The 27,639-nt window shown below is 44.3% G+C and overlaps 1 protein-coding gene across 1 annotated transcript in view; it reads right to left on the bottom strand.

Annotated features, from left to right (window-relative positions):
- The window catches only part of LOC120931893 (kinesin-like protein KIN-14E), a 138,962-nt gene that overhangs the window by 25,893 nt on the left and 85,430 nt on the right, over positions 1 to 27,639 (bottom strand). The window contains exons 10-11 of the mRNA XM_040343812.1: positions 12,192 to 12,252; positions 4,196 to 4,404 (exon numbers count right to left, since the gene is read on the bottom strand). Of these exons, the coding sequence (XP_040199746.1) occupies positions 4,196 to 4,404; positions 12,192 to 12,252 (270 nt within the window). The remainder of the gene's footprint in view (positions 1 to 4,195; positions 4,405 to 12,191; positions 12,253 to 27,639) is intronic.

The following is a 27,639-nucleotide window of genomic DNA, read 5'->3' as shown; positions in this document are numbered from 1 at the left end:
TATTACCCAGCCGGGTAAAAACAATAAAACTTGGTGAAGAGTAGAGGTTTAGTAGAAATGAAGATAGCAGATCCAGATGTCAGCAATAGGGAAACAGTCCTGCTCCCATGTTTAATGTCTCTTTCACCACTCCATCCAGAGTGGGTGTAGCGCACCTGGACAGGCCTCTCTCACCAGCCTGGCAGCCAGAATATCACTTGAACCTTAGGAAAAAGTCTCTGCCACAGACCCTCCTGATAAATGAACAGCAGAGATAATCCTCCTTAGCAGACTTGGCACCTGGATCTCCTTCAGGTAGTTTTGAATTAGGGTGCCAACATCCAGTATCCGGTTACCCTGGTCCCCGATGGACAGTCAGGCCCCTATCGGAACACCAGCCTCTCTTGGTACTCCATAGGCAGACTCTCCACCGTACGGCCTCCTCCAACTGGACGGACGGCCCAGAACCTCCTTAGGTGGAACCCAGTCAATCACTGAGTCCCCATGCGGCAGATCAATTTGCTCTGGGCCAACGTGGTCCCGAAGCCAGGATCCTTGCGTTGCACGCGCACCCTGGTGCGGAAGGCCATTTGCCGGGGCGGCGTGAAGTGGCTACCCTAAAGGTGGGCACCACACGAGGAGAAGACCCAGGAAGATGGCGTCTGCCTCATAAATACTCTCTCCCAGCATGCACAGCGAGGCAAAACCCTCCTGATAGGCTGCTGGGCAAGAGCACTCAATCCTTGACTCCACTGCTGCCACCTGCCGACCCGGGGTGAGATCAGCACCCCAGAAACGACAGAATGGACCCACAGCACAGCCAAAGCTGAGACAGAGACCCAATTTTGAACAAATCAACATGGTCAGAGTTGACTAACTCTCTGACCCCCTCTAAATTTAACATAGCACCGGTTCTGAAAGTAACCAGGCGCTACACATATATATACTGTATATATATTTATTACACACACAGGTGTGTTTGAGCTTTTGGGTGCACACCCTAATGCAATAGGCTGTGCATACCTATGAAGGCTGTACAGGCATAGCTGCTGTTCCCAATCTGACATCTGTGTGGGTGTGGTTAAATGACCCCGAACGCAGACAGTGTGAGCTCAGGGACATGCATGCGGACCTTCATGGGTGTAAAATTGGGAGCAACGGCTCTGTTCATGCAGGTGTTACATCCCAAATTACATCAATGAGACTGCCTGCACAGAGCTGCATGGAACCTGTGCATCCCTGTAAAGGTACCCTGTTTATACCCTGTATGAACAAGGCCTTAGGCCCGTTTCACACAAGCACGCCAGTCGGGTCTGCCTGTGCATTTTTTAGGTGGGCCCAATCAGACCTCTATGGAGAGACTAATGTAAATGGACATGTGTCCGTTTACACCCTCCTGCATCTGATCCAGTCCAGTCCGCTAAAAACAGACAGATGGGGATTCCATTTCCCATCCATCTAGCAGATCGGATCAGATGGCATCCGATGGAAATGGACAGGTGGTCCATTTCCATCTCACCATCCCAAAGAGAATAGCGCGCTGTGGCGGTGTCCACTCTGCATCAGCGGAGCGGACACGGACCTGTCGTCCTCCTGCAGCAGGCATCAGCAGACAGATCCCCCGCTGAGCAGGCGGATCTGCTTTTTCAGAGTTCGCTCCATGTGAAAGGGGTCTTACCAGGAGTGGGCGGGCCATTAGGGGCTCCACTCTCCTGCAGGGTGCCGGACTCGTACATTTTTTTTTTTTTAAGCCACATAATTAGAGCCTGAGGCTCGAATTGGCTTGAAAAAGGTTGGGCTTGGGTGCAAAGCATTGCACCCGAACCCACCTACTATCGTCTTCCGGTTTCTCCTCCTGGCCAATCAATAGAGGGGTGAGTGCAGGTGGACCTAGGGGGTCTTGCAATGTTTGTGTTTTTTTTTTTACATTTACTTTTTACATTTTTTTTTTACAGTCATTACATCTTTCTTTTTTGGGGGGGGGGTAGATTGCCTGTAAAGTTTCTGAAAAAAGCCTTACGCCCCGGCGTTGCCAGTGTGAAAGGGCTTTTTTGTCTTGTTTTCTTTTGACTTTTTAATGTTTTTTTTTTACAGTCATTTCATCTTTTTGTGTGTGTGTGTGTGGGGGGGGGGGGGGGCTTTGGTGAGATATCAGAGGTCTGAACAGACCACAGACCCCATTTCTCTTTTTTTTTGAGATAGAGAAAGGAACTGGAAATAGTCCCTTTTTTCTGTATTTACTTGAATGAATGAGAATCTGTATAGAGATTCCATTCATTCAGAAAATGACAGTCTGATACATTGTAACACTCACAGTTACAATATAACAGCTGTCCTGCGTCAGTGGGCACATAGCAGCGATCAGTAATGATCGCTGCATGTGCCCTCTTTTCTGGGGGGATCTTAGCAAACACATGCCTGACAGATCATAGGAGATCTGTGCAGGAAGCTGTAGGCGGGGGGAGGGAAAGGAAAGATGCCGCTCGAATCGGCCATGGATCGGGGTTTGAGGGCCATTGGGGAGGCGATCTGACTGTCGGGGGGACACATCTGGACCCCCCCGCCTCAAGCCCCATGCAGCACATGAAGCCGACGGGAGCGGCAGAAGAGGGATGCCGGCTAATGATGGTGGCTGTGGGGTGCAGGCTTGCAGGGGGGGTCATATCGGATGGAGGGGGGTAATTAGTGCTGGGGGGGAAGGGAGGTGAGGGGGAGAGGAGAGTGGGGGGGGGCAGCTTTAGATGAAAGGGTGCAGAGGGTGGAGAGGCAGGGAACAGGAAGGCAGTGGGGTAGGTGGGGGGTCACTTTGGGGGTTAATAACTCTAATCAGCAGGTTGTAATCCGCTGATAAGAGTTAAAGAATTGTTTCAGCAGAGTCTGCTGAACAATTCTAATATAAGCTTATGGTCATTTAAGTAACCTTAAGCTTATAGGAGAGGAAGAAATTAGGTCTGTACACCGGACTGACCTGGCCACCTGCGGGCACTTCTGTACGTCCGTACTGTGTACAGACCTGGCAGTGAAAGGGTTAAACCCCACTGAAAATCTGTGGAATGACTTAAAGACTGCAGCCCACAAATGGTCACCATCAAGATTAAAGAAGTTGTAAAGGAAAACATTTTTTCACCTTAATGCAATCTATGCATTAAGGTGAGAAAACATCTGATGATGCCGCCGCCCCCCCCCCCCCCCCAGAGCCCCCATTTTACTTACCTTACCCCTCGAAAGTCTCGCGCTCGGTCCCTAGATCCTCTTCGCCGCTCAGCCTGGCCGCTGATTGGCTAGAGAGGATGGATTAAGAGCAGCGCAGCCATTGGCTGGAGCTGCTGTCAATCACATCCAGTGACGTGGCACGCCGAGGGGCGGGGTCGAGTGATACAGTGAGCGGCTATGGCCGCTCGCTGTATCATGGGAGCGCACCCGCAAAGGACTCACCACCATGCGAGCTCTTTCGCATGACTGTGGTGAGTTCTTGCGGGGAGGACCAGAGACAGCCACCGAGGGACCCCAGAAGACGAGGATCGGGGCCACTCTGTGCAAAACGAACTGCACAGTGGAAGTAAGTATAACATGTTTGTTATTTTAAATAAAACATTTTTTTCCTATAGTAACCCTTTAACTGAATTTGATCAGTTCTGAAAAGAAGAGTGAGCGAATATTGCAAACTCTAGATATGCAGTTAATAGAGACCTATTTCAACACAGTAAAGGCTGTAATTAAAGCAAAAGGTGGTCCAACAAAACATAAGAGGATGATCCTTTTTCAAACTCAGTGATTTTTTTTTTCCTGACATGTTGGTGTTATATCTTTCGCTTGGATCCTATAAGTTGCACTGAGTGAATGTAGCCTGAAATGAAGACACCATTTTTGATTTATTCAACTTTTAAAGCAACAACATTTTATTATTTTAAAGAGGGGTGATTCTTTTCTATACCCACTGTACATGCAACATGCAGAGGATGTACATAATGGGGAAAAAACAATATCCAGAGGGGTGTGAGCACTTGCACCCAAGCATCCAAATTAAAATTTTTAAAGGCAAAAACCTTATTTGTATCTATGAATGATTTATTTATGTGAAAACTATAATATACAAATTCAAAAAAATCATATACCAAAGACAAATACACTCAGCAAGTTTATCTGCATGTCACCTAAAAAAACATATCTGTTTTAAAGCAAATCATTTTTCCTTGTTTGTGACAAAAAATTTTACCTTTCTGTATTCATTTTAGTTGATGCCACTGTCCTGTTCTTCTCTCCAAATAAGATTGTGTTTTTAATGTCAGCTTCTGTGAAGACTTCAATTTCGGTCAGACCTGGGACAGTTACTGCTTTCCCTTGTGATCTGATCTCTAGTTGTTTGTTGCCATTTTGTGAAAGGAGATCACATATGTTTTCATTGTAGATCTCAAGCATTGAAATCTAGTATGAGAAAAGCATACATTAACATGGCCCTAGCACAAATGTCTAACACCTTAGGGGTGTCTACTTCTAAAAAAAAAAAAAAAATGCCGTAATAATGCCAGAAGCATTTGGACAATTTTGGGTGGAACTCTGCTTTAATGGACATACAAGACAAACTTCTGAACTTGAACAACTTATAACTAAATGTGCATTATATTGAATAATAGAATACATCATCATCAGGCAGGCAAAAATATTAGAGACCCTAATGCAAATATGAACACTCAATTATGGACATGAAGCAAAAAATGATTTCTCCAAGTACTTTGCTTGCTACTAAAGACCCAAAAACAATTGGGTACTGTCCATGATACTTTTTTTTTTACTATTTACACCAACATCCAAATTTTTAGGACAAGTTTTCTGGGTGTCCCTGAATGTGGATGTTAGTTAAAAAAAAAAAAAGAATAAATAAAGTACACTGGACAACAAGTGCACTTCTGACGCAAGGGGAAACGACGGGCTTTCCTAGTGACGTGGATGGGTGACCCCCGCCCCCCTCTAATGCAACGGAAACCACCCATCCACGTCAATGGGAAAGCCTGGCGTTTCTCCTTGCGTCAGAGGGGGTGGGGTCACGTGATGGTTGGCCCCGCCCGTTACATAAGAGCTGTCAGGCTGGCCATGGTCATTTCCGGGGTGTCTCCGGTGGAGTAAGGATCGTGTGCGTGTTCCTTGCTGGATATCATCGCTGGAGCGTGGAGATCACCTATCGCTGGATACCAAGAATGGATTCCATCGCTGAAGTGGAGATCGAGACATCGCTGGAATCTTTTTTTTCTTTTAATTTTTTTCTTTTTGATAAAGGACTTAGCTGTGTCTGTGTGGTTTTTAACAATGTGACTCTTTTTTTTTGTGAAATGATAGGGGTACAATGTACCCCTTATCAATTTACATGGGGGGCAGGATCTGGGGCCTGCCAGGTTGTGTGCTCGGATAAAGGATCTGGTATGGATTTTTGGGGGGACCCCACGCCATTTTTTTTATTTTGGCACGGAGTTCCCCTTAAAGTCCATACCAGACCTGAAGGGTCTAGTATGGATTTTTTGGGGGGAACCCCAAGTCATTTTTTTTGTTAATCACGCAGGGTTCCCCTTAACATCCATACCAGACCTGAAGGGCCTGATATGGAATTTGGGGGGACCCCCATACATTTTTTTTTTCATTTTGGTTCCCTGCACAAAATGTCATTAAAACTACTCCCGCTATTAATGAATTGTCAGGTCCCAGCAATACAGATAAAAGTGATTGAAAAAAATGGCAGGGGTTCCCCTTAATATTCATACCAGACCCAAAGGGCCTGTATTGCCGGGACCGACAATTCATGAATAGCCACTAGTAGTTTTAAATTACTTTTTTTCCTTAAAAAATGACACTTTGTGCAGGGACAATTCTAAGCATGGTAAACATGCACTACTTTACATGCATACTTTAGATACCCCCCAGGTACGATAATTTAAAGGAATATTTCACTTTTATTGTTTCACTTTAAGCATTATTAACCACTTAAGGACCACCTCCTGCATATATACATCAGCAGAATGGCACGGCTGGGCACATGTACGTACAAGTACGTCCTGTACTAGTACGCAGCCGTGGGTCTCAGGCGCGTGCTCGCAGCGCGCTCCCGCGACCCGGTCCGAAGCTCCGGGACCGCGGGACCAGCGGACCCGATCGCCTCTGGAGACCGTGGTTCACTGTGGCGGCTGCATCGATCGTGTCATCCCTTTTATAGGGGGACACAATCGATGACGTCACACCTACAGCCACATCCCCCTACAGTTATAAACACACTTCAGGGAACACATAAGCTCATCAGCGCCTCCTTGTGGTTAACTCCCAAACTGCAACTGTCATTTTCACAATAAACAATGCATTTGTCAATGTGTCAAAATTGTCCGAAGTGTCCGCCATAATGTCGCAGTCACGAAAAAAATGCTGATCGCCGCCATTAGTAGTAAAAAAAAAATAATAAAAATGCAATAAAACTATCCCCTATTTTGTAAACGCTATAAATTTTGCGCAAACCAACCGATAAACGCTTATTGCGATTTTTTTTACCAAAAATAGGTAGAAGAATACGTATCGGCCTAAACTGAGTAAAAAAATGTTTTTTATATATTTTTGGGGGATATTTATTATAGAAAAAAGTAAAAAATGTTGCATTTTTTTCAAAAATTGTCGCTCTATTTTTGTTTATAGCTCAAAAAATAAAAAACGCAGAGGTGATCAAATACCACCAAAAGAAAGCTCTATTTGTAGGAAAAAAAGGACGCCAATTTTGTTTTGGAGCCACTTTGCACGACCGCGGAATTGTCAGTTAAAACGACGCAATGCCGAATCACAAAAAGGGGCAAGGTCCTTTAGCTGCATTTTGGTCCGGGTCTTAAGTGGTTAAAATCACTGCTCCCGGAAAAACGTTAGTTTTTAAAACTTTTTTTTGCATTGATACATGTCCCCTGGGGCAGGACCCGGGGCCCCAAACACTTTTTAGGACAATAACTTGAAGATCAACCTTTAAAACTTTAAAATTCTCCCATAGACTTTTACAGGGTGTTCCGCGGCTTTTCGAATTTGCGGCGAACACCCCAAATTTTTCTCTGTACGCCGAACTCGAAGCTCACCCCTACTTACTACATACCCTATACATGTTATGTTTTATACACAGCTCAGGTTATATCATTGCATGTCGTACACAGATGACATAAGCAAGTACAGTAAAACCTTGGTTTGAGAGTAACTTGAGAGCGTTTTGCAAGACAAGCAACATTTTTTAATAAAATTTGACTTGATATACAAGTAGTGTCATGTCACAACTCAGTATAAAAGAGAAGAGAGGTGCCTCTTAGGCCGTGTACAGACAACCAAACATGTACAATGAAACCGGTCCGCCGGACCGTTTTCACCGTACATGTCTGCCCGGGGATTTCTGTATGTGGCTGTACTCACCATCATACAGAAATCCGTGCGTAAACAATACGCGGGGCGTGGCCGCGCCGTCGCCGCGACGATGACGCGGCGACGTGGGCGGCCCTGCCAGTTCAATGCTTCCACGCATGCGTCAAAGTCATTCGACGCATGCGAGGGATGGTGGGCGCTCGGACATGTACGGTAGGTCTGTACAGACGACCGAACATGTCCGAGCGGACAGGATTCCAGCGGGCTGTTTTAAAACAAGTCCAGAAATATTTGCCCGCTGGAAAAAGGCCCGGCGGGCAAATGTATGCTGGAATCCTGTCCGCTTGGGCCTAAACACGACCGAACATGTCTGCTGAAACTGGTCCGCGGATCAGTTTCAGCAGACATGTTCGGTCGTGTGTACGGCCCATGAGTCTAGCAATATGGTTACATTTATTGAAGGTACAACAATTAGCTTCAATTTTATTTTAACCAAGGTAGGTATCATTGTCTAGTAGCCATTGCAGAGATTGGTTATATGACAGGTTTGTTTTAAAGTTGGACTCAGACAGATTAACCCTTTCTTTACCAAAGGTCACTGATGCCTAGATGTCAGTCATGCAATTGCTAAGTAATAGCTGACATACAGGGCCACTTTTTGCTGAAGTCTAGGGCACCACAGTTTCTGGAGATGGGAGGGGGGGGGCTCATTTCACCCATGTCATGTCACTATGCACCCCTGTCACCATGATCTCTTCCTGCATAGGCATCATTAGTGGGGCACTACCACCACTTATGATACCTGTGAATGTCAGTGCTGAGGTCTTCCCTGATAGGCTCATCCCCAGCATGCACTGTCAATGGAGCACACAGTGAGGTTTATAATGATGACAATAATAAAAAAAGATATGATACATGATAGTCTCCATTAAATATGCTCTTGTCTTATTTATTTATACACTAATAAATACGAATTAAAAAAAAAATAAACAAATACAACCATTTATAGGTAAAGTTAATTCAGGGAAAATCAGATTACCTCTCGGGGGATCAGGAAGGATTTTTTTCTCCCTGCTGTAGCAAATTGGATCATTCTATGCTGGGATTTTTCACCTTCCTCTGGATCAACTGTGGGTATAGGATTGTGTATATGGGATTGTATGATATTTTTTATTTATTTATTTTTATGGTTGAACTGGATGGACTTGTGTCTTTTTTCAACGTAACTATGTAACCATCAGTACCTCCCCTCATGCCAGAGTGCTAAGTGTAATTCTGGACTCTGACCTGTCCTTTCAGCCCCAAATCCAATCGCAGTCCAAATCTTGCATACTTCACCTCCGTAACATCTCCAAAATACACACATTTTTAACCCTTTAAAACCACTAAGCAACCTATTCACTCGCTTGTTTTCTCTCTCCTTGACTATTGTAACTCTCTTCTCATTGGCCTACCTCAACACAGGCTATTCCCTCTTCAGTCTATCAAAAATGCTGCTGCCAGACTCATCCACCTTACCAACTATCCAGTGTCTGCCACCTCTCTCTGACAATCCCTCCACTGGATTCCCATTGCCCAAATAAAATTCAAAACGCTAACAATAAGACGCCCTTTCACACTGGGGCAGTTTTCAGGTGCTTTAGCACTAGAAATAGCCTCTGCTAAGCGCCTAATAACCACCTCCCATTCACTGCAGTATAACTTTTCACACTCAGGCGGTGGGCTTGCGGGTTGTTGCCAAATGTCCTGCAAGCAGCATCGTTGGGGTAGGTTGGGAGCGCTGAATTTAGTGCTTCTAAAACACCCTGCCCATTGCAATGAATAGGTAGAGCTTTAAAAGCGCCGCAAAACTAGAGTTTAATAAACTTTTAATACCCGAAAAGTGCAGCTAAAACGAGCAGCGCTTTAGTACTAATGGCGGGCGCTGTCAGCGTGAAAGGGGTCTAACGTACAAAACAATTAACAACTCTGCCCCGAGCTACATCATCAATCATTTCTCCCAAATATCATGCAAACCGTCCTCTCTGCTCCTTCCAAGACCTGCTCTCTAGCTCCCTTGTCTCCTTTGGAATGCCCTACTCCAATCTGTCCAGCTATCTCCTACTCTGTCAACTTTAAGTGATTCCTAAAAACTCATCTCTTCAGGGAAGCCTATCCTGCATTCAGCTAATAACCAAATCTTCTATTTCTCCCATCAGTTCATCCCTTACAGTTATTACCTTTTGTTTCATCGGCGCCTCCCTATTAGATTGTAAGCTCGCAAGAGCAGGGCCCACCTAACCCTCTTGTATTAAATTGTATTGTTGCTGTATTGTATCCCTTTATATTGTAAAGCACTGCGCAAACTGTTGGTGCTATATAAATCCTGTATTATAATAATAATAATATAATAACTAAATATGAGTGTATGATATTTCTTTTGGTTTATTAAAGCTTACAATAACAAACCTAAATATAAATCCACATATCCCCATTAACAATTTCACCTATGCAGGAACAGAATGGCTACAGGAAACAGCATTATAGCAGGTTGAGATGGGTGAATGTAGTCAGTACACAGGCAGAGGGAAAGGCAAACAGCAGGCAATGGTTGTCAAGGTCAAGGTGGTGGCTGAGGCAGGCGGTAACCAGGAGTAATAGGACCAGAAACTATGGCAAGAAATATGGGCTTTGGCTCTAGCTCCAAGAACCCACCAACTCTACATTGCTATAAGTCATCTGTATGATTAAAAGGAGATGTCCAGCCTGAGCTTTTTAGGCTGGGCTTCTCCTCTGGGTCACAGGAGTGTAAGCTGCCTTGATTGATGGCAGTCTCAGCAAGCTGCTGAGATGGCCGCTCCACAGCTCAGCGCTCCAATGAGCGCTGAGAAGTAGAGCAGAAGTGATGCTGACTGACAGTCAGCATCGCTCTGCTCGGGGAGGAGTCAGAATCGGCGGTGTTCGGTGGCTCAGTTCTCAGTGCAGAGACGTGGGGGGACAGATGCAGCATCAGTTTGATGCTGCATCCACCGAGGTAAGTATAACTAGCAAAAAAAAAAAATTCCGGACACAGTGGTGGATGCTTGCAAGTGTTCTTTTCCATTCACCTGAGGATCAGATGCAAACCCATATCTAGGGATACAATACCTTTTTCACCACACATAATTACCTAGGATACATTATGTGAAGTTCATGGCCATGCATAAGGCCAATAAGGTTAGAATATACATTTTCACAGATTAGAGAACAACTCAAAGGACTGTTTTGTGAGGCTGAAAAGAGCTACAGAGATGAAAGAACTTGCACACTCATCACAGGATGCTGACTGCAATGAAAAAAACACTCCTAATTGTAATGTCATGAACAGGGTAATTGAAATCCAAAGCTGAATTGTATACATTTTAAACTACACCTTATGATGCTAAGTGAAACCTGATGGACTTAGGTCAGGGGTGGCCAACCTTTTGAAGAGTGAGGGCCACTTAAGTGAATCGGTAACTGGTCGAGGGCCACAATAAAATGAAACGGTTCTGAATGTCAATTTTATTTTGAATAGCATAATAACGATCTTAAACAACAAACAGAATCATCATTTTGTGTGTGGCCAATACCCATTGGATGTTAACCCACTGTTTACTCACAATCACAAAAAAAGAGTGGACGACACTAGTGTGAACACTGACTTTGTTTACTTTTTACAAGGGACTCTATGTCAGGTTTTATTTCAGTTGTTCCTAAGCGGAGACACTGTTCCAGGTGACAGTCCATTAGTCTTGTTCTAATTTTCGATTTTGCATGCTTCATTATTGAAAAAAGTTGCTCACAAAGGTAAGTGCTTTCAAACGGAAAAAAACGTAGTTGCATTTCTTCTCAAATTTGGAAAGTTGTCCTTCGACAAATACTTCTGGTAAAAATTCAGGATGGGTAGTTCAGAGTGTTTTAGCTAGATTCAGAGAGAAGTGCCTACAGTTACGGCGGCGTAGCTTAGTGTGTTTAGGCTACGCCGCCGTAAGTTAGGTAGGCAAGTACATGATTCTCAATGTACTTGCCTGCTAAGTTACGACGGCGTAGCCTAAATCGGCGGGCGTAAGGGCGCCTAATTCAAATGTGTTGGGGGGCGTGTTTAATGTTAATGAGGCTTTACCTCAAGTTTTTGACGTTTTTTTCTAAACTGCGCATGCGCCGGGCGCCTACATTACCCAGTGTGCATTGCGGCTAAGTACGCCGCACGGGCCTATTGATTTCGACGTGGACGTAAACGACGTAAATCCTGATTCGCGGACGACTTACGCAAACAACGTAAACATTTCGAATTTCACGGCGGGAACAGAGGCCATACTTGACATTACTATTCCAACTAGGGCCCAGCTCTAACTTTACGCGGCCTATCTCTTACGCAAACGGCGTAAAAGTACTGCGTCGGCCGGGCGTACGTTCGTGAATCGGCGTATCCCCTCATTTACATATTCTACGCCGACGGAAATGGAAGCGCCACCTAGCGGCCATCCAAAATATTGCAATCTAAGTTAGGACGGCGCGAGCCGTCCTATCTTAGATATGTTTAAGCGTATCTCTGTTTGAGCATACGCTTAAACATAGGTCGGCGTAGATTCTGAGTTAGGTCGACTTATCTACTGATATGCCTCGCGCATTTAGATTTCTGGCTGCAAAGCATTAATCCAAAATAAGCACTTTAAATAAAGGTAAATATTGGTATAGGTGAAAATAAATTAACTCTGATTTTCACTTTATGTTATAATGAAAATTGGTACTACTATTGGTGGCACTTGCAATCATAGTATAATGTTGCAGTATGTTTTTCATGTATTGTAAGAACTGTATGCAATAATTGCATTTTTAATGCTTACCTTTGTAATATATTTAATATTGTCCCTTTTTTGACATAGGTGCAGGAGCGCTCTAATGGATCTAAAAACATAAAAGGAAAATACTGTTTTAGTGCAAAATAAATAGGAAGGGTTTCCTCTGTCTTTGCTCCAGGCTCTAAACTTAGATTAGAAACATGTTACCTTCATTAAAAGCTACAGTTCATTACTGTTGTATGAGGATCCAATAGACTAATGCCCTGTACACACGATCGGTCAATCCGATGAGAACGGTCTGATGGATTTTTCCATCAGTTAACCGATGAAGCTGACTGATGGTCAGTTGTGCCTACACACCATCAGTTAAAAAAACGATTGTGTCAGAACGCGGTGACGTAAAACACAACGACGTGCTGAAAAAAAAAGTTCAATGCTTCCAAGCATGCGTCGACTTGATTCTGAGCATGCGTGGATTTTTAACCGATCGACGTGCCTTCAAACGATTGTTTTTTCAGTTAGGTATCCATCGGTTAATTTTAAAACAAGTTTCAAAATTTTTAACCAATGGATAAATAACCGATGGGGCCCACACACGATCGGTTTGGTCTGATGAAAACAGTCCATCAGACTGTTCTCATCGGATTGACCGATCGTGTGTATGCGGCATTAGGCATTGATTCACTAAGGCATAGGAGTTACTTTGACCATTGTAATTATGTTACTTATATTAAATAACAATAAATCATAAAGAATTCATATTTTTGTCTTGTGACATATTTTTTTTATAGCTAGACAGCAAACCATAAATGTTGTCATCGCTTCCTTCTCTCAAGGATACTTCACTGACTGTACCAATATCAGTCAAAAATAAGCCATATCTTTTTGCCCTTGCGGGACTATTGGGCACACAATGCGGGGTCGGCCTCCCTGGAGATGATGTGGGATGCCTCCAAGGCTCACAGCAGGGGCCAAAATATCTCGGCTGTGGCAGCAGTAAAGGCGGAGCTGGGATACAAGGTCTCTGACCTGCAGCGTAAGGTTGATGAGGCTTTGAATCAGTATTTAGCCTCGGCAACAGTCCCCAACTTCGAACACCTTTCATCGCTTAGGCGAGAACCACATCTCCATGTGTCAGACACCACTAGGCTTGGAATACAACGTAGCAGACAGGAATACCTCGAGCATGGAGACAAGAATAGAAAACTATTAGCGATGCTAGCACAGCAAGACAGGCCCTCAGCGGTCATATCAGAAATCCTCACGGCAGATGGCATTTCAGTCACCTCTCAGGAGGATATCTTGTCGGTATTTACCATGTTTTATACCTCCCTGTATAACTCCTCACTCCCGGTAGGCTTTGACTCCGCTCCTATGGTGTCTAGGTTCGACACGCTGGCACTGGGTTGGCTCTCTGACACGGAGAGGAAACTCCTTGTCTCAGAGATCACTCCGGAGGAAGTCACACTGGCCATTAAGTCTTTCCCAGCAGGAAAAACCCCAGAGCCAGACGGCCTGCCCATAGAGTATTATAGGGCCCATGTAGAACTACTCGCCCCTAAACTAGCTCAGATGTTCCAGGCCTGTCTACGACAGAGCTCCTTACCACCATCTATGAGAGAAGCCTGTGTTGTTCTCATTCCAAAGCCTAATAAAGACCCTAAGCTGTGCGCCTCCTACAGGCCGATCATGCTTCTTAATTGCGATCTCAAAATTTTAACCAAGTTACTGGCCACTAGACTTAATAAAGTAATAAAATCCTTGATTGACCCTGACCAAACAGGCTTTATACCTGGTAGGTCCACAGACATTAATATACGTAGAATATTCTCTAACATACCTACCCCCCATGCTAACCAGGGTACTAGGACCATTGCTACCCTGGATATGGAGAAGGCATTTGACACAGTGGAGTAGGTGTATCTGTGGGAGGTGCTTAGATGAATGGGATTCCCGCTGGAATTTATAGCTTGGATGCGCACACTCTATACTGATCCCACGGCATGCATCAAGCTGCAAGGCTCCCTGTCTCCTCCATTCTCCCTGCGGAGGGGCACCAGACAGGGATGCCCTCTCTCCCCAGCTCTCTTTGTCCTGGCCATGGAGCCTATTGCTGAGGCCCTCAGAAGCTCAGCCGAGATCCGTGGTCTTAGGGTGGGCTGGCTGGAGGAGAGAGTGGCTCTCTATGCAGATGATCTGCTGCTCTTTTTGAATGACGCTAGTGATTCTCTGCGGGGTGCACTGGATATCATGGACGCCTTCTCCGCCTTCACGGGGTTGAGAGTGAACTGGCACACGTCTCAGTTGTTCCCAGTGGATGCAGGGGCCAGGTCCTCCTCACCCTCCTCTCTCCCACTTCAGTGGGTTTAACAGTTCACTTATTTAGGTGTAGTTGTTTCAAGAGAGAGTGGGGACTTTGTGCGGCTCAATCTTGACCCTGTCTTGGTAGTTATTAAAAACAAATTAAAAGCATGGAGTAATCTCCCGCTTTCCCTCATTGGGCGCATTAATCTTCTTAAGATGAAAGTACTCCCTAAATTTTCATACATTTTTCGGAAATCCCCACAATGGCTGACTATAATTTTCTTTAATTCTCTCAGGCAACTCTTCCTCTCCTTTATTTGGGGGTCCAGGCCACCCAAATTCAAATATACCACTTTGACCAGGCCTGTGGACAGAGGGGGCTTGGCTCTTCCTGATTGCCACAAGTATTACTTGGCCACTCAGCTTGTGACCGCCCATTGGTGGCTGCAGCCGGACCTGACCAACTATGCAGCGGTGTTGGAGGCAGCCATAGTGGGTTCTCTGGAGGCATTGAGGGGGTTGCCATTCAGGGGGCCTAAAACGCCTCACCAGCTCACCCCTTTGATGCGTGCCACTCTGCGGGCATGGAAGGTGGGTGAGGCACTGAGGACACCCCAGCCGAACTCTTGGTCTCCTCACACCCCCCTGTGGCTGAATCCTAACCTGTCGCAGTTCTATACCATCCCAGATCTGCAGGCATGGGCCAAATACAAAATACTAACCCTTGAACATGTTATCACCAACAGAGAGCTTACTCCCTTTCACATTTTACGCACCAAATTTAATGTACCTGCACAGGCCCATTATAGGTATCTTCAAATTGCTCATGCCTACAGGTGTCAATTTTTGGGCCAACCAGTTGAATTGGTATACTCTGAACTCGAATCCACCCTCCGGGTAAGGGACTTGGAGAAGCCCACGTCTCAGCTCTATGGATCCCTGCTGGTTGCTGCCAGCCCCGAGCTGTCCTCCCTCTGCAGGAAATGGCTGGGGGATATACCGGGGCTGGATGAGGACGACTGGAGGTAGATTTGGGACTTTCCCTTCTCCCCTCTGGTCTCAGCAAGGGATAAATTAGTCCAATACAAAATTGTGCATAGGGCCCACTACACACCTCACAGGTTGCACCAGATGTCGCTGGCACATTCTCCGGCGTGCTGGCGTTGCTCCTATCGACCGGGTGACTTTTTCCACATTTTTTGGGTTTGTCCGGCAATCAAACTTTATTGGAAAGAAGTTCTCCAGGTGATCAATAAGGTCACTGGGACTTGTGTTCCCTATGATCCTAAATAGTGTTTGTTGGGGCTGGTGGAACAAATGTCAGTAATTAGAGCCAGGAAGATACTCATATCCCTGTTACTATATTATGCTCGTAAGGCCATTACGATGACCTGAAAACAATCGTCTCCCCCTTCTCTCAGATTCTGGAAAAGCCTAGTGAATGCTAGTGTACCCCTGTGTAGAGCCACCTACTCGGGCAGGGGATGTCCACAAAAATTTGAGAAGGTATGGAACTGTTGGCTAGATGATAACACCACGGCAACTGATCCCGTAGAAAATGCCTAGATTGACAATATGTCTGCAGTTTGTTAGTTTATTGACCCAACTATTCTCATGCTGCAATCTCCTGTCGGTACCAAGTTGATCACAGATTATCCTGAAATTCCCCTCTCCCCACATTGGGGCTATAGTATAAGTTAAGTTAGGATGTTTAAGATGTATGTTGTGCCCTGTTGCGGCATGTTGTCACAACAGAGGAAAATGTTCGGCCCCTGCGTGGGCTAGTATCGTATGCCAATGTAAACTTCAATAAAAAAGATTTAGCAAAAAAAAAAAAAAGCCATATCTGCCAGCCCCCCTCCCGCCAAGGCTGTTGCAGGACTGCAAGCTTGATCCTTCGAGTACCTCCTTCAAAAAGAAAATCAGAAAACTGAATATTTCCTATCAAATACTTACTGTAATTTTCCTTTCCTGACATACTCTATGGCAGCATACGTATGGGTTAACTCCGCCTCCACTCCTCCCCTATAGGAATCCACTTTCATGAATCTTTTCTGAGCCAGAGGCCACGTTCTTTAACTATCCTACTCACGACACTGGATGGGAACTCCTGCTGCCATGGAGTCCATCAGAAAAGGAAAATTACAGTAAGTATTTGATAGGAAATTTTCAGTTTTCCTGACAGACTCCATGGCAACATAGGTATAGGAACTAACAAGCCTAACACCCTATGGGTGGGCAATGATGAACCAATGGCTTTAATTTGTACCATCAGACAGGAAATGCAAGGCAAAATAAACAGAGGATAATGGTTGAGAACCACTGATGTAAATGACCTGAATTCTGCTTCCTAGCTCTCACTGCTGAAGAAACTCCTCCAGCCTCCACTTGACCATCGGATCTGTAGACACCATAGACACCATAGTGCCAATCATTTTAGACACTGAAAGGTGCGTAGGTGGGAAGAAGACAGGGCCAGAAGTATTCTGTTCCAGAACATCAGGATCCTGAGTCAAAGCAGTGGTCCTCTTGATTATTTTGAACTAAGGCCCTAGGCACACAAGAGACTGATTGGGCTCAAGGTGTCTCTTTTCCAGATTCAGCCGCCAGACAAATTTGAGGAGCATTAAAAAGACCTGAGATCTGGGCTCCAGCAGCTGCTCTCTGTCTTGGGATAGTAGAAGGACATCCACATAACTATGTAGGCATATGCTCTTTGTTTTGATAAAGACTAATGCCCCGTACACACCATCACTTTATGTGATGAAAAAAAATGACGTTTTTAAAAACGTCACTTTAATTGACCGTGTGTGGGGGAAAACGTCGTTTTATGTCTTCTAAAAAACGACCAAAAAAAATTGAAGCATGCTTCAATTTTATGTGTCGTTTTTCAAAACGTCAACTTTTACTTCACAGAAATTTACCGTGTGTAGCAAAAACGTCGTTTAAAACGACGTTTTTTCACCCGCGCATGCCCAGAAGCTAGTTATGAAGCGAGCTTCAATGGAAAAACGTGGTGAACGTAACCTCGCTTTGCTAGAACATTGTGAGAAAACGATGGTGTGTAGGCATCTTCGTCTTTGAAAATTGAAGTTTCAAAAACGTAATTTTTTACTTCACAGAAAATGTCGTTTTTTTTCATCACATAAAGTGGTGGTGTGTACGGGGCATTACAACCAATAAGACCCTGAAAACACACTGTGTGATGTTGAAAGCCCGAATGGTAGACAAGTGAGCTGGAGATAGTCTTGACCTACAGTACAGCGAACTGAAGGAACTTGAGGAAGTCATCTACAATGGGCATATGAAGTTAAGCATTTTTAGGTCTATTAGAAACAAGCCAGTCACCTGGCTGTACCCCCTATGAATCAGGGAGAATGTCTCCACCTTGAACTACTCCTTTTGTCTCAGGTGCGCAAGGCCTAAAACTGGCCTCCGCAAGCTGTTCCTCTTCTTGACCATATAGAGGGGCAAGCACATGCCCTGAGATCTTTCGCATTCAGAGACCAGTGACTTTACGTAAAACACGAGTATATGCTTATTTTACCTCAGAGTGAGGCAAAATCCATGGAAATGAATTCAAGATTAGGAGGACTTCTGACGGGCCATGTATGTCCTGAAAAGACCACTTTGACGTTCCAATAGTCTAAGGCCCAAGCTCAGTAGCTTCTTGAATACCCGAGGTCAAGCTTTTAGCATACTTCTGAGGGGATATCTCGCCTCCTCACCAGCTCTTGCTGAAATACCAACCTGGTCTGTAAAAACGTGCGACCCTCTCACACTCTAAACTTTGTTCTCTAGACTGCATCGTCTTCCGGCCTAGCCAAAGCATAACTTTCCATAACTGATAAGAGCATAACCTGCGCGACTATGCAGATGATGTCAATTGGAGCCTCACCATGGATACCGACAGCAGCTCTGGCTCTTAAGCATCAGTTTCTAAAAATGCTCTTGAACACTGCGTCCACATTCTCCACCCACATTTTCATCATTTAAAACATGGCCACAAGAGCCCAGGCCGACTTTCAGGATATTCACTGCATCTTTCAAGGAAGAGGCACATGCTTGCTTGCTTCATCAAGGCCTCAACAACTAGAGAGGCAGCCTTTAGATGCTTCACATCCTAATACCTGTATGGATAGAGCTTGGCCATCTTTCTCAAAAGGGAGGTATATCTTGCAACCTTTTTCCACTCATCCAAAATGATGTCCCTTAGTTCCGTTAGAAATGGGAAATTAGAACGCGCTCTCCAGAGGTTCTTACAGAACTTCCTTTTGCTTTGCAGGAGACTCTATAGGTTCTATTCATGTAAATGCACCTATCATTGCCTTGATCATAGGTGTTACAAGGGCAAAGTGACTCATCTCTCTCTGCCTCACTGTCTGAGGTCTTCATAGATGGATGGCTTGGTTTAGACAGTTCCAGTTCTTTCTGGTCATCCTAGTGGGAGAACACCCCACTCTTTAAAGGATTCTTGCCCCACGTGCCTCACCAGTAATTCCATGTGCTGGAAATCACCACCACATTTTTCAACCGCCTGGGCTTAGCACCACCGCCGCCCACAGTGGCAGTAACCCAGGGACACTAGGCCAGAAGAGAGAGCATAAGCTGGAAGACACTAGAGCCAGGGGAAAAAAACGGACAAACATACAAAAACTGCTGCCATAGAATATGTAATATAAAAGTATACATCACCGCACATGGCATCCCCCATGACAACGCCTGGATCTAGAAGATGCTGCTGCATGGATCCAGGGCATTTATGGCCACCTGCTAATAGCTAGGCTCTTAGGCCGTACTGCTGCTTTTCCTGCCAATGGCCAGACTTAAGCTCCTTATGGCACTGCATTCATTGCCCTGCTGGGGACTCCACATTGCAATGCATCCATCACCCTTCCCCACCCTGCTATTAGCTGGGGACTGATGTAGACTCCACATGACACTGCATCCATCGCCCTTCACCAACCTGCTGATAGCGACTGCATATACTACTGTATTATCTTTACGTTGTGATTTTATTTATGCACCTGAGTCACCTTATCTGCACTGTTTGCACATTCATTCAGGACCCCTTTGGATGCACCTTATCTTAGCATTTAAAGCGATTTTTATCTTTCAGTCAATCTATTTGCATATTTGCACATTCATTTATCAATTATACAGTTTTGGTTATTTATACATTTTACCAATTACACCATTCTATGCTATTGGAGCGCAACACCATCTCTTGATTTTTTCCATGTCTCACTGTTGGTAGTGGTTGGCCTATACGGTAGTTGCCGCACCTTTATCCTCTGCACACATAGGGCCAGATTCACGTAGGAGAGCGTATCTTTGTGCGGGCGTAGCGTATCCTATTTACACTACGCCTCCGCAACATAGACAGGCAAGTGCAGTATTCACAAAGCACTTACTCCGTAAGTTGCGGCGGCGTAGCGTAAATCGGCCGGTGTAAGCCAGCGTAATTCAAAAGTGGAAGAGGTGGGCGTGTTTTATTAAAATGAGCCATGACCCCATGCAAATGAAGCGCCGATCGTACGGCGCATGCGCGCGCATGCTCAGTATCACGTCTAATTTACGCCCTAAGATACGCTGGCTCAATGCCTGTGACGTGAACGTAACCTACGCACATCCCCATTCACGTACGACTTACGTAAATGACGTAAAAAGATATGCTTATTCCGACGTCCATACTTTGCATTGGCTGCTCCTCATATACCAGGGGTAACTTTATACCGGACGTAAGCCTAATGTAAACGGCGTAGCAGGCGCAAGTACGTTCGTGAATCGGCGCATCTACCTAATTTACATAATCGACACGTAAATCTACGGAAGCGCCCCTTGCGGCCAGCGTAAATATGCACCCAAGATACGATGGCGTAGAAGACTTACGCCGCTCGTATCTTGGCCAAATTTATGCGTAACTGATTCTAAGAATCCAGCGCATAGATACGACGGGTCACATTCGGACTTACGACGGTGTACGTGGAGATACGCCGTCTTAAGTCCTTTGTGAATCTGGCCCATAGTTTCCACTGTAGCGCAGTAATAAGAATATTCCTGGCCACGAAAATTATTTTCTGTAGCAACATGAAGGCTTGGTCGGCCGAATTTCGAAAATCAATGGTGGCATCATCAGATCACAAAAAAACGAACTTTCTGATTTTGAAAATAAAAATTTGTTTGAAATTCGACCGTGTACTTAAGGGGTGTTTTAATTATATTTTCATATGTCAATAATGTGTTAACATGTACAGTTGATTTAACAGATTTTTACAGACATTATAGTGCAGCCCTCAAAATTTCCACTCGCCTACTAGCATTTGGCGAGTGGATTTAAGCTGGGGGCGAGTGATGACAGGGCTGCATGACCAATCTCCCTCCAATCTGTGCCTACACTTAGAGTCCCGATGAGATTGGCGGCCGAAGAGGAAAGGTGCATGCTCGGGAAAAGTAGTCTGGTGAGCCGCGCACAGGCAGAGCAGTACACAGGTGCTCTCCTTACAATTCTCATTAAGCCATGGGACCTAACAGTATGACCTCTCTGAGCCTGCCCCCCTCCCCCGGGCCCTGACCAATGTAGCTGGAGAGCAGAAAGTAATGAGTGAGGTGGAGGATTGCAAAAATTACCACTCCGGTGCAGCGCTCACTGAAAGTTGCCCTGACATGAGAGCGGCAGCCTTCTGGTTTGTGCAGTTTTCTTCTCCTTGTGCTCAATGTAAGTGTCCAACAGTTTAGCCTAAGCACTGAACAGACTGGTCTCAATGTGTGCTGTGCGCTGTCAGTGTGCGCTGTGCTATGGTGTCAATGACTGTGCAGTTGTGTGGATCTCAGCGCTGGATTGTACTTCCTCCTGCTGTGCTGCAGCTCCTCTCCTCTCTGCCAGCCTAAATAAAAGGGGGAAGTGGGGACATGCAAGCGTGGAGCCGCACACACAGGCTCCTGATGATGAGATGAATGGGAGAGAGAGGATGGATGGGAGTTGCAGAGGAGACAGCAAGAGAATGGGGAAGAGACCCAGTTCTAGTGCCCTGTCCCTCTGGTCTGCCCCCAGTGCCCTGTCACTCTGGTCTGCCCCCAGTGCCCTGTCACTCTGGTCTGCCCCCAGTGCCCTGTCCCATTTTGTTAAAGTTGTTGTTGGTAATATTTAATTTTGTAACTTGCATAAAACATTGTCATTCCATGAGATAATCTACGAGGGCGTGTTTACGGGTGCAATTAGGGGCAGGGCAGTGTGTGAATTAGGTGGGGCAACTGGTGGCGAGTAACTCTTGAGGCCTGGCTAGTAGCTCAGGACTTGAAATTTTGTTATAGAGTATTGCACTAACATTTCTTTAGTAATCACTGTAATCAGAATATGATTACTATTATAAAATGATTCTCACCTTTAATAAAAATTACTATTGTTCCAAAACTCTGTTGAATTTTATTGCAGTTACCTAATTAATGGCATTCTGTTAACCACACAAGTTTGCATTAGAATGTTAAAGCATTTGTTTTTATTCTGGTCTGTGTGTAGTATTCTTCATGAATAACAATTGCAGCATCAGAAGCCTGTGATCCCTTCTAAACCACTCAACTGGGAATAAATTAGCAGATGGTGTTCTTGGCAACACTAGAGCTAATGAATCCTAAGGCACGTTTAATATACTGGTGCACTGTTATAAAGAGCTAAGATTGTTATTGAGTGTCTAGAATTATGTGTTTAACTACATCGGAGCTGCAGAGTTTGGTAAAAGTGATGAATTTGGTGTTTCCAAAGCTAGAAAGGGTAGCAATTGAAAATGTTGCATAAAGCAGGGAACCAAGCTTTGAAAGCTTGAGCTCACTGATGATCACAGCATGATTCTCTGTCTCGGGTAAGATAAATGGAACAGTCACTGACTTCAGAGGATGACACATGATCTAACCAGCAGGTTTACCATGATAGCTCTCATAAACCCACATTTATAAATCTTGCAAAAATAAGAATAGCTCTGAATGAGAAATTCAATTGCTTTATTAACCACTTGACGACTGGCTCACGCCAAAATTCCTTCGGAAGTATGGCACGACTGCGCAAAACAACATATTGGTACATTGTTCCCTTTAAGAGCCACCTAAACTTTTTTTTTTTAAACATTTGTGGGGATATTTATTATAGCATAAAGTAAAACATATTTTTTTTTTTATTGTTGCTCTTCTTTGTTTATAGCGCAAAAAATAAAAACCGCAGAGGTGATCAAAAACCACCAAAAGAAAGCTCTATTTGTGGGGAAAAAGGACGCAAATTTCGTTTGGGTACAGCATCGCTATTGTCAGGTAAAGCGACGCAGTGCCAAGTTGTAAAAAGTGCTCTGGTTAGGTAGGGGGTAAAATATTCCGGGTCTGAAGCGGTTAACCACTTAAGCCCCTTATCATTTCGCTGGCCAAAGACCAGGCCACTTTTTGCGATTCCGAACTGCGTCGCTTTAACTGACAATTGCGCAGTCATGCGACGTGGCTCCCAAACAATATTGACATCCTTTTTTCCCCACAAATAGAGCTATCTTTTGGTGGTATTTACTCACCTCTGCAGTTTTTATTTTTTTGCACTATAAACAAAAATCGAGCGACAATTTTGAAAAAAAAAAAAGTTTAGGCTGATGCGTATTCTTCTACATATTTTTGGTAAAAAAAAAAACAACAATTTTTTTTACTAGTAATGGCTGCGATCAGCGTTTTGGGACCATTGTCATTTTTACAGCGATCAGTGCTATAAAAATGCACTGATTACTGTAAAAATTACACTGGCAGTGAAGGGGTTAACTTGTAGGGGGCGCTGAAGGGGTTACGTGAGACCTAGGGAGTGCTTCTAACTGTTAGGGGGCATGGCTTGCCATGACACGTCACTGATCGCTGTTCCCGATGACAGGGAACAGACGATCAGTGACGTGGCAGGGGAAGGACGGGGAGATGTTGTGTTTACACTGGCATCTCCCCATTCTTCAGCTCTGTGACCCGATCGCGGGACACTGGCGGACATCGAGTCCGTGGGCACGGTTACAGAGCTTGCGACAGGGTGCCGAGCATGCCGGAGGCGCGCGCACGACCACACGGCTCGCAAATTAAAGGGGATATATACACGCCCATTTGCGCAGCCGTGTCATTCTGTCGACGTAAAAAGTGCGTGCAGCGGTCAGGAAGTGGTTAAAGAAGATAATGTGTTATTTCATATATGTTTTAATCACAAGGAACACATTATTTTTCCAAAGAGATTACACATACAGTATTTATACATATATTATACATAAAAGTGCGGAAACTTTTTGAAGAATTGTTATATATATATATATATATATAATATACATTTTCAAAAAAAAATAAAAAATCAGAGCTAGACTATTGCTGCATTTGCCTGTTACAGAGATCAAGGTGATCAGTGCTACAGGACTCTTATAACCAACCACCAATTAGAGACTGCTTTAGTAAAAGAAAAGTATATATTTATATACATAGGATTACAGCGGTTGTAAACCCTTACATACAGGCAGTGAGGTGACTAGTCTCAGGAAATACAGAGATGAAACAAAGCCCTCTATCTTCTACAGCCTCCTAAAACACACTTTTACATAGCATCTCTCAGCAGCAGAAAGCAGGGGGCGGGGATCTGACTTCACACACTGCAGCCCTAGAGCGTTGTAATCTGAGAATTTATTGGAGGAACAGAGCTGAGGGTACGAGTCATCTGCTGTGTGCTGGAGGCGGGGCAGCCATCTCCCAGTAGGCTGAGGTGTCGGCTAAATCTATTAAGAGTGAGTCATGCAGATAGTAAAGACAAGAGAGATCAGAGAGGAACCAGACTCAGTGCTTTGGATTCAGATTAGTACACATTATAGTGAGACGTGTTTTGTCTGGTTTAATGTTTGAGGTTTACAACCACTTTAAGCTCTAAAATGTTGCGGGAGTGTAAAAATATTTCTGATGTCAGGATTCCATGGACACACAGACCTTGGGCTAGATTCAGGTAGGGGCACGCATTTTTACGGCGGCGCAGCATATCGTATTTACGCTACGCCGCCGTAAGTTAGAGAGGCAAGTGCTGTATTCACAAAGCACTTGCCTTCTAAGTTACGGCGGTGTAGCGTAAATGGGGCCGGTGTAAGCACGCGTAATTCAAATGAGGATGAGGGGGCGTGTTTTATGTTAATTCTTGGTGACCCGACGTGATTGACGTTTTTCCCGAACGGCGCATGCGCCGTCCGTGGAATTTCCCAGTGTGCATTGCTCCAAAGTACGCCGCAAGGACGTCGTTGGTTTCGACGTTAACGTAAATTACGTCCAACCCTATTCGCAAACAACGTAAAAAATAAAAAATTTGACGCGGCAACGATGTCCATACTTAACATTGCGTACGCCTCATAATAGCAGGAGCAACCTTATGCTGAAAAAGCCTAACGTAAACGACGTAAAAAAATAGCGCCGGGCGTACGTAAATTTGTGAATCGGCGTATCTAGGTCATTTGCATATTCTACACCGAAAACGACGGAAGCGCCACCTAGCGGCCAGCATAAATATGCACCCTAAGATACGATGGTGTAAGAGACTTACGCCAGTCGCATCTTAGGCTTATGACGGCGTATCTTGCTTTCTGAATACAGAAAGAAGATACGCCGGCGTAAATCAATGCTGAATCTAGCCCCTTATGTTCAGTGCAATGAAAATGTGAGCAGACATATTAATGCACAGGCTTGTTTGTAGATTGTGAATGATGGAAATCTGTGAAATCACATACTAGCACGGTGCACAAAATCTGCCATATACAGTGGGGATCGAAAGTTTGGGCACCCCAAGTAAAAATTTGTATTAATGTGCATAACGAAGCCAAGGAAAGATGGAAAAATCTCAAAATGGCATCAAATTACAGATTAGACATTCTTATAATATGTCAAAAAAGTTAGATTTTATTTTCATCATTTACACTTTCAAAATTACAGAAAACAAAAAAATGGCGTCTACAAAAGTTTGGGCACCCTGCAGAATGTATAGCATGCACTGCCCCCTTTGCAAAGCTGAGACCTGCCAGTGTCATGGATTGTTCTCAATCATCGTCTGGGAAGACCAGGTGATGTCAATCTCAAAGGTTTTAAATGCCCAGACTCATCTGACCTTGCCCCAACAATCAGCACCATGGGTTCTTCTAAGCAGTTGTCTAGAACAGTGTTTCTCAACTCCAGTCCTCAAGGCGCCCCAACAGGTCATATTTTCAGGATTTCCCTCAGATAAAACAACTGTGGTAATTACAAGGCAGTGAAACTGATCAAATCACCTGTGCAAAATAATGGAAAGCCTGAAAACATGACCTGTTGGGGCGCCTTGAGGACTGGAGTTGAGAAACACTGGTCTAGAAAACTGAAAGTGAAAATAGTTGACGCTCACAAAGCTGGAGAAGGCAAAAAGAAGATAGCAAAGCGTTTTCAGATGTCAATATCCTCTGTTCGGAATGTAATTAAGAAATGGCAGTCATCAGGAACAGTGGAAATTAAAGCAAGATGTGGAAGACCAAGAAAAATATCAGACAGAACAGCTCGCAGGATTGTGAGAAAAGCAATTCAAAATCCACATTTGACTGCACGATCCCTCCAGAAAGATCTGGCAGACACTGGAGTTGTGGTACACTATTCCACTATAAAGAGATACTTGTACAAATATGGTCTTCATGGAGGAGTCATCAGAAGAAAACCTCTTCTACGTCCTCACCACAAAAAACAGCGTTTGAACTTTGCAAATGAACATATAGACAAGCCTGATGCATTTTGGAAACAAGTTCTGTGGACCGATGAGGTTAAAATAGAACTTTTTGGCCGGAATGAGCAAAGGTACGTTTGGAGAAGAAAGGGGACAGAATTTAATGAAAAGAACCTCTGTCCAACTGTTAAGCATGGGGGGTGGATCAATCATGCTTTGGGGTTGTATTGCAGCCAGTGGCACAGGGAACATTTCACGAGTAGAAGGAAAAATAGATTGAATAAAATTTCAGCAAATTTTGGATGGTAACTTGATGCCATCTGTAAAAAAAGCTGAAGTTAAAGAGAGGATGGCTTCTACAAATGGATAACGATCCTAAACACACCTCAAAATCCAGGGGGGATTACATCAAGACGCGTAAACTGAAGGTTTTGTCATGGCCTTCACAATCTCCTGACCTCAACATAATTGAAAATCTATGGATAGACCTTAGAAGAGCAGTGCGTGACATACAGCCCAGAAATCTCAAAGAACTGGAAGACTTTTGTAAGGAAGAATGGGCAAAGATAACTCAAACAAGAATTGAAAGACTCTTGGCTGGCTACAAAAAGCGTTTACAAGCTGTGATACTTGCCAAAGGAGGCAGTACAAGATATTAACTCTGCAGGGTGCCCAAACTTTTGCAGACGCCATTTTTTTGTTTTCTGTAATTTTAAAAGTGTAAATGATGGAAATAAAATCTAACTTTTTTTGACATATTATAAGAATGTCTAATCTGTAATTTGATGCCTCTTGGAGATTTTTCCATCTTTTCTTGGCTTCGTTATGCGCATTAATACAAATTTTTACCTGGGGTGCCCAAACTTTCGATTCCCACTGTAAAAGCCTGTTTCAGCAGAAATGTATGTGAACCCTAACAAACTCCTATTTGTACCATTTTGGCATGTTATATATATACCATTGATAGCATTTTGTTAGAAATACCTATTGATCCTGCCCGAAAGCTAGTGAGCTGAAAACTGTCTCTCTTTTCCTCTGCTGATTCTTATCATTGTTCCAAGCTCCCTCGGTGGGCTACAGAACGCCCTGTCTATATTATGAAGCACTTTTTGTCATAGGGTGTCAATTCTGCTCCTTCATAGATATGGTATGGTGAGTGAGTGTGCATTGTCATCCTTGGACAGTAAGTATACAGTATTATTGGCTGGATATAGAACAAAAAGTCTGCAATAAGAAAACTAGCCACTACATCTAAGGACTGGTAAGCTGGCATATACTGAAATGTTGTTCTTAGGTTCAGATACAATTTAAAAGTATTTGAAAAGGCAAAAACTTGCGCTCTGGGCCCCTCCCTCTTTCCAAGTGCCGATAGTGTTTGTTCCTGAGCCACACTTGCTGTGTCCATAAGACACAGTGAGTGTGGTTCAGCCCTGCCCCACTACCTCTTCACTGGCTGTGATTGCAGCAGTGGGAGCCAGTGGC

This window comes from Rana temporaria, chromosome 3 (genome assembly GCF_905171775.1).
Source record: "Rana temporaria chromosome 3, aRanTem1.1, whole genome shotgun sequence".
NCBI classification, from domain to species: domain Eukaryota; kingdom Metazoa; phylum Chordata; class Amphibia; order Anura; family Ranidae; genus Rana; species Rana temporaria.
The sequence above is the reverse complement of the archived record's forward strand: the minus strand, read 5'-3'. Positions and strand labels throughout refer to the sequence as shown.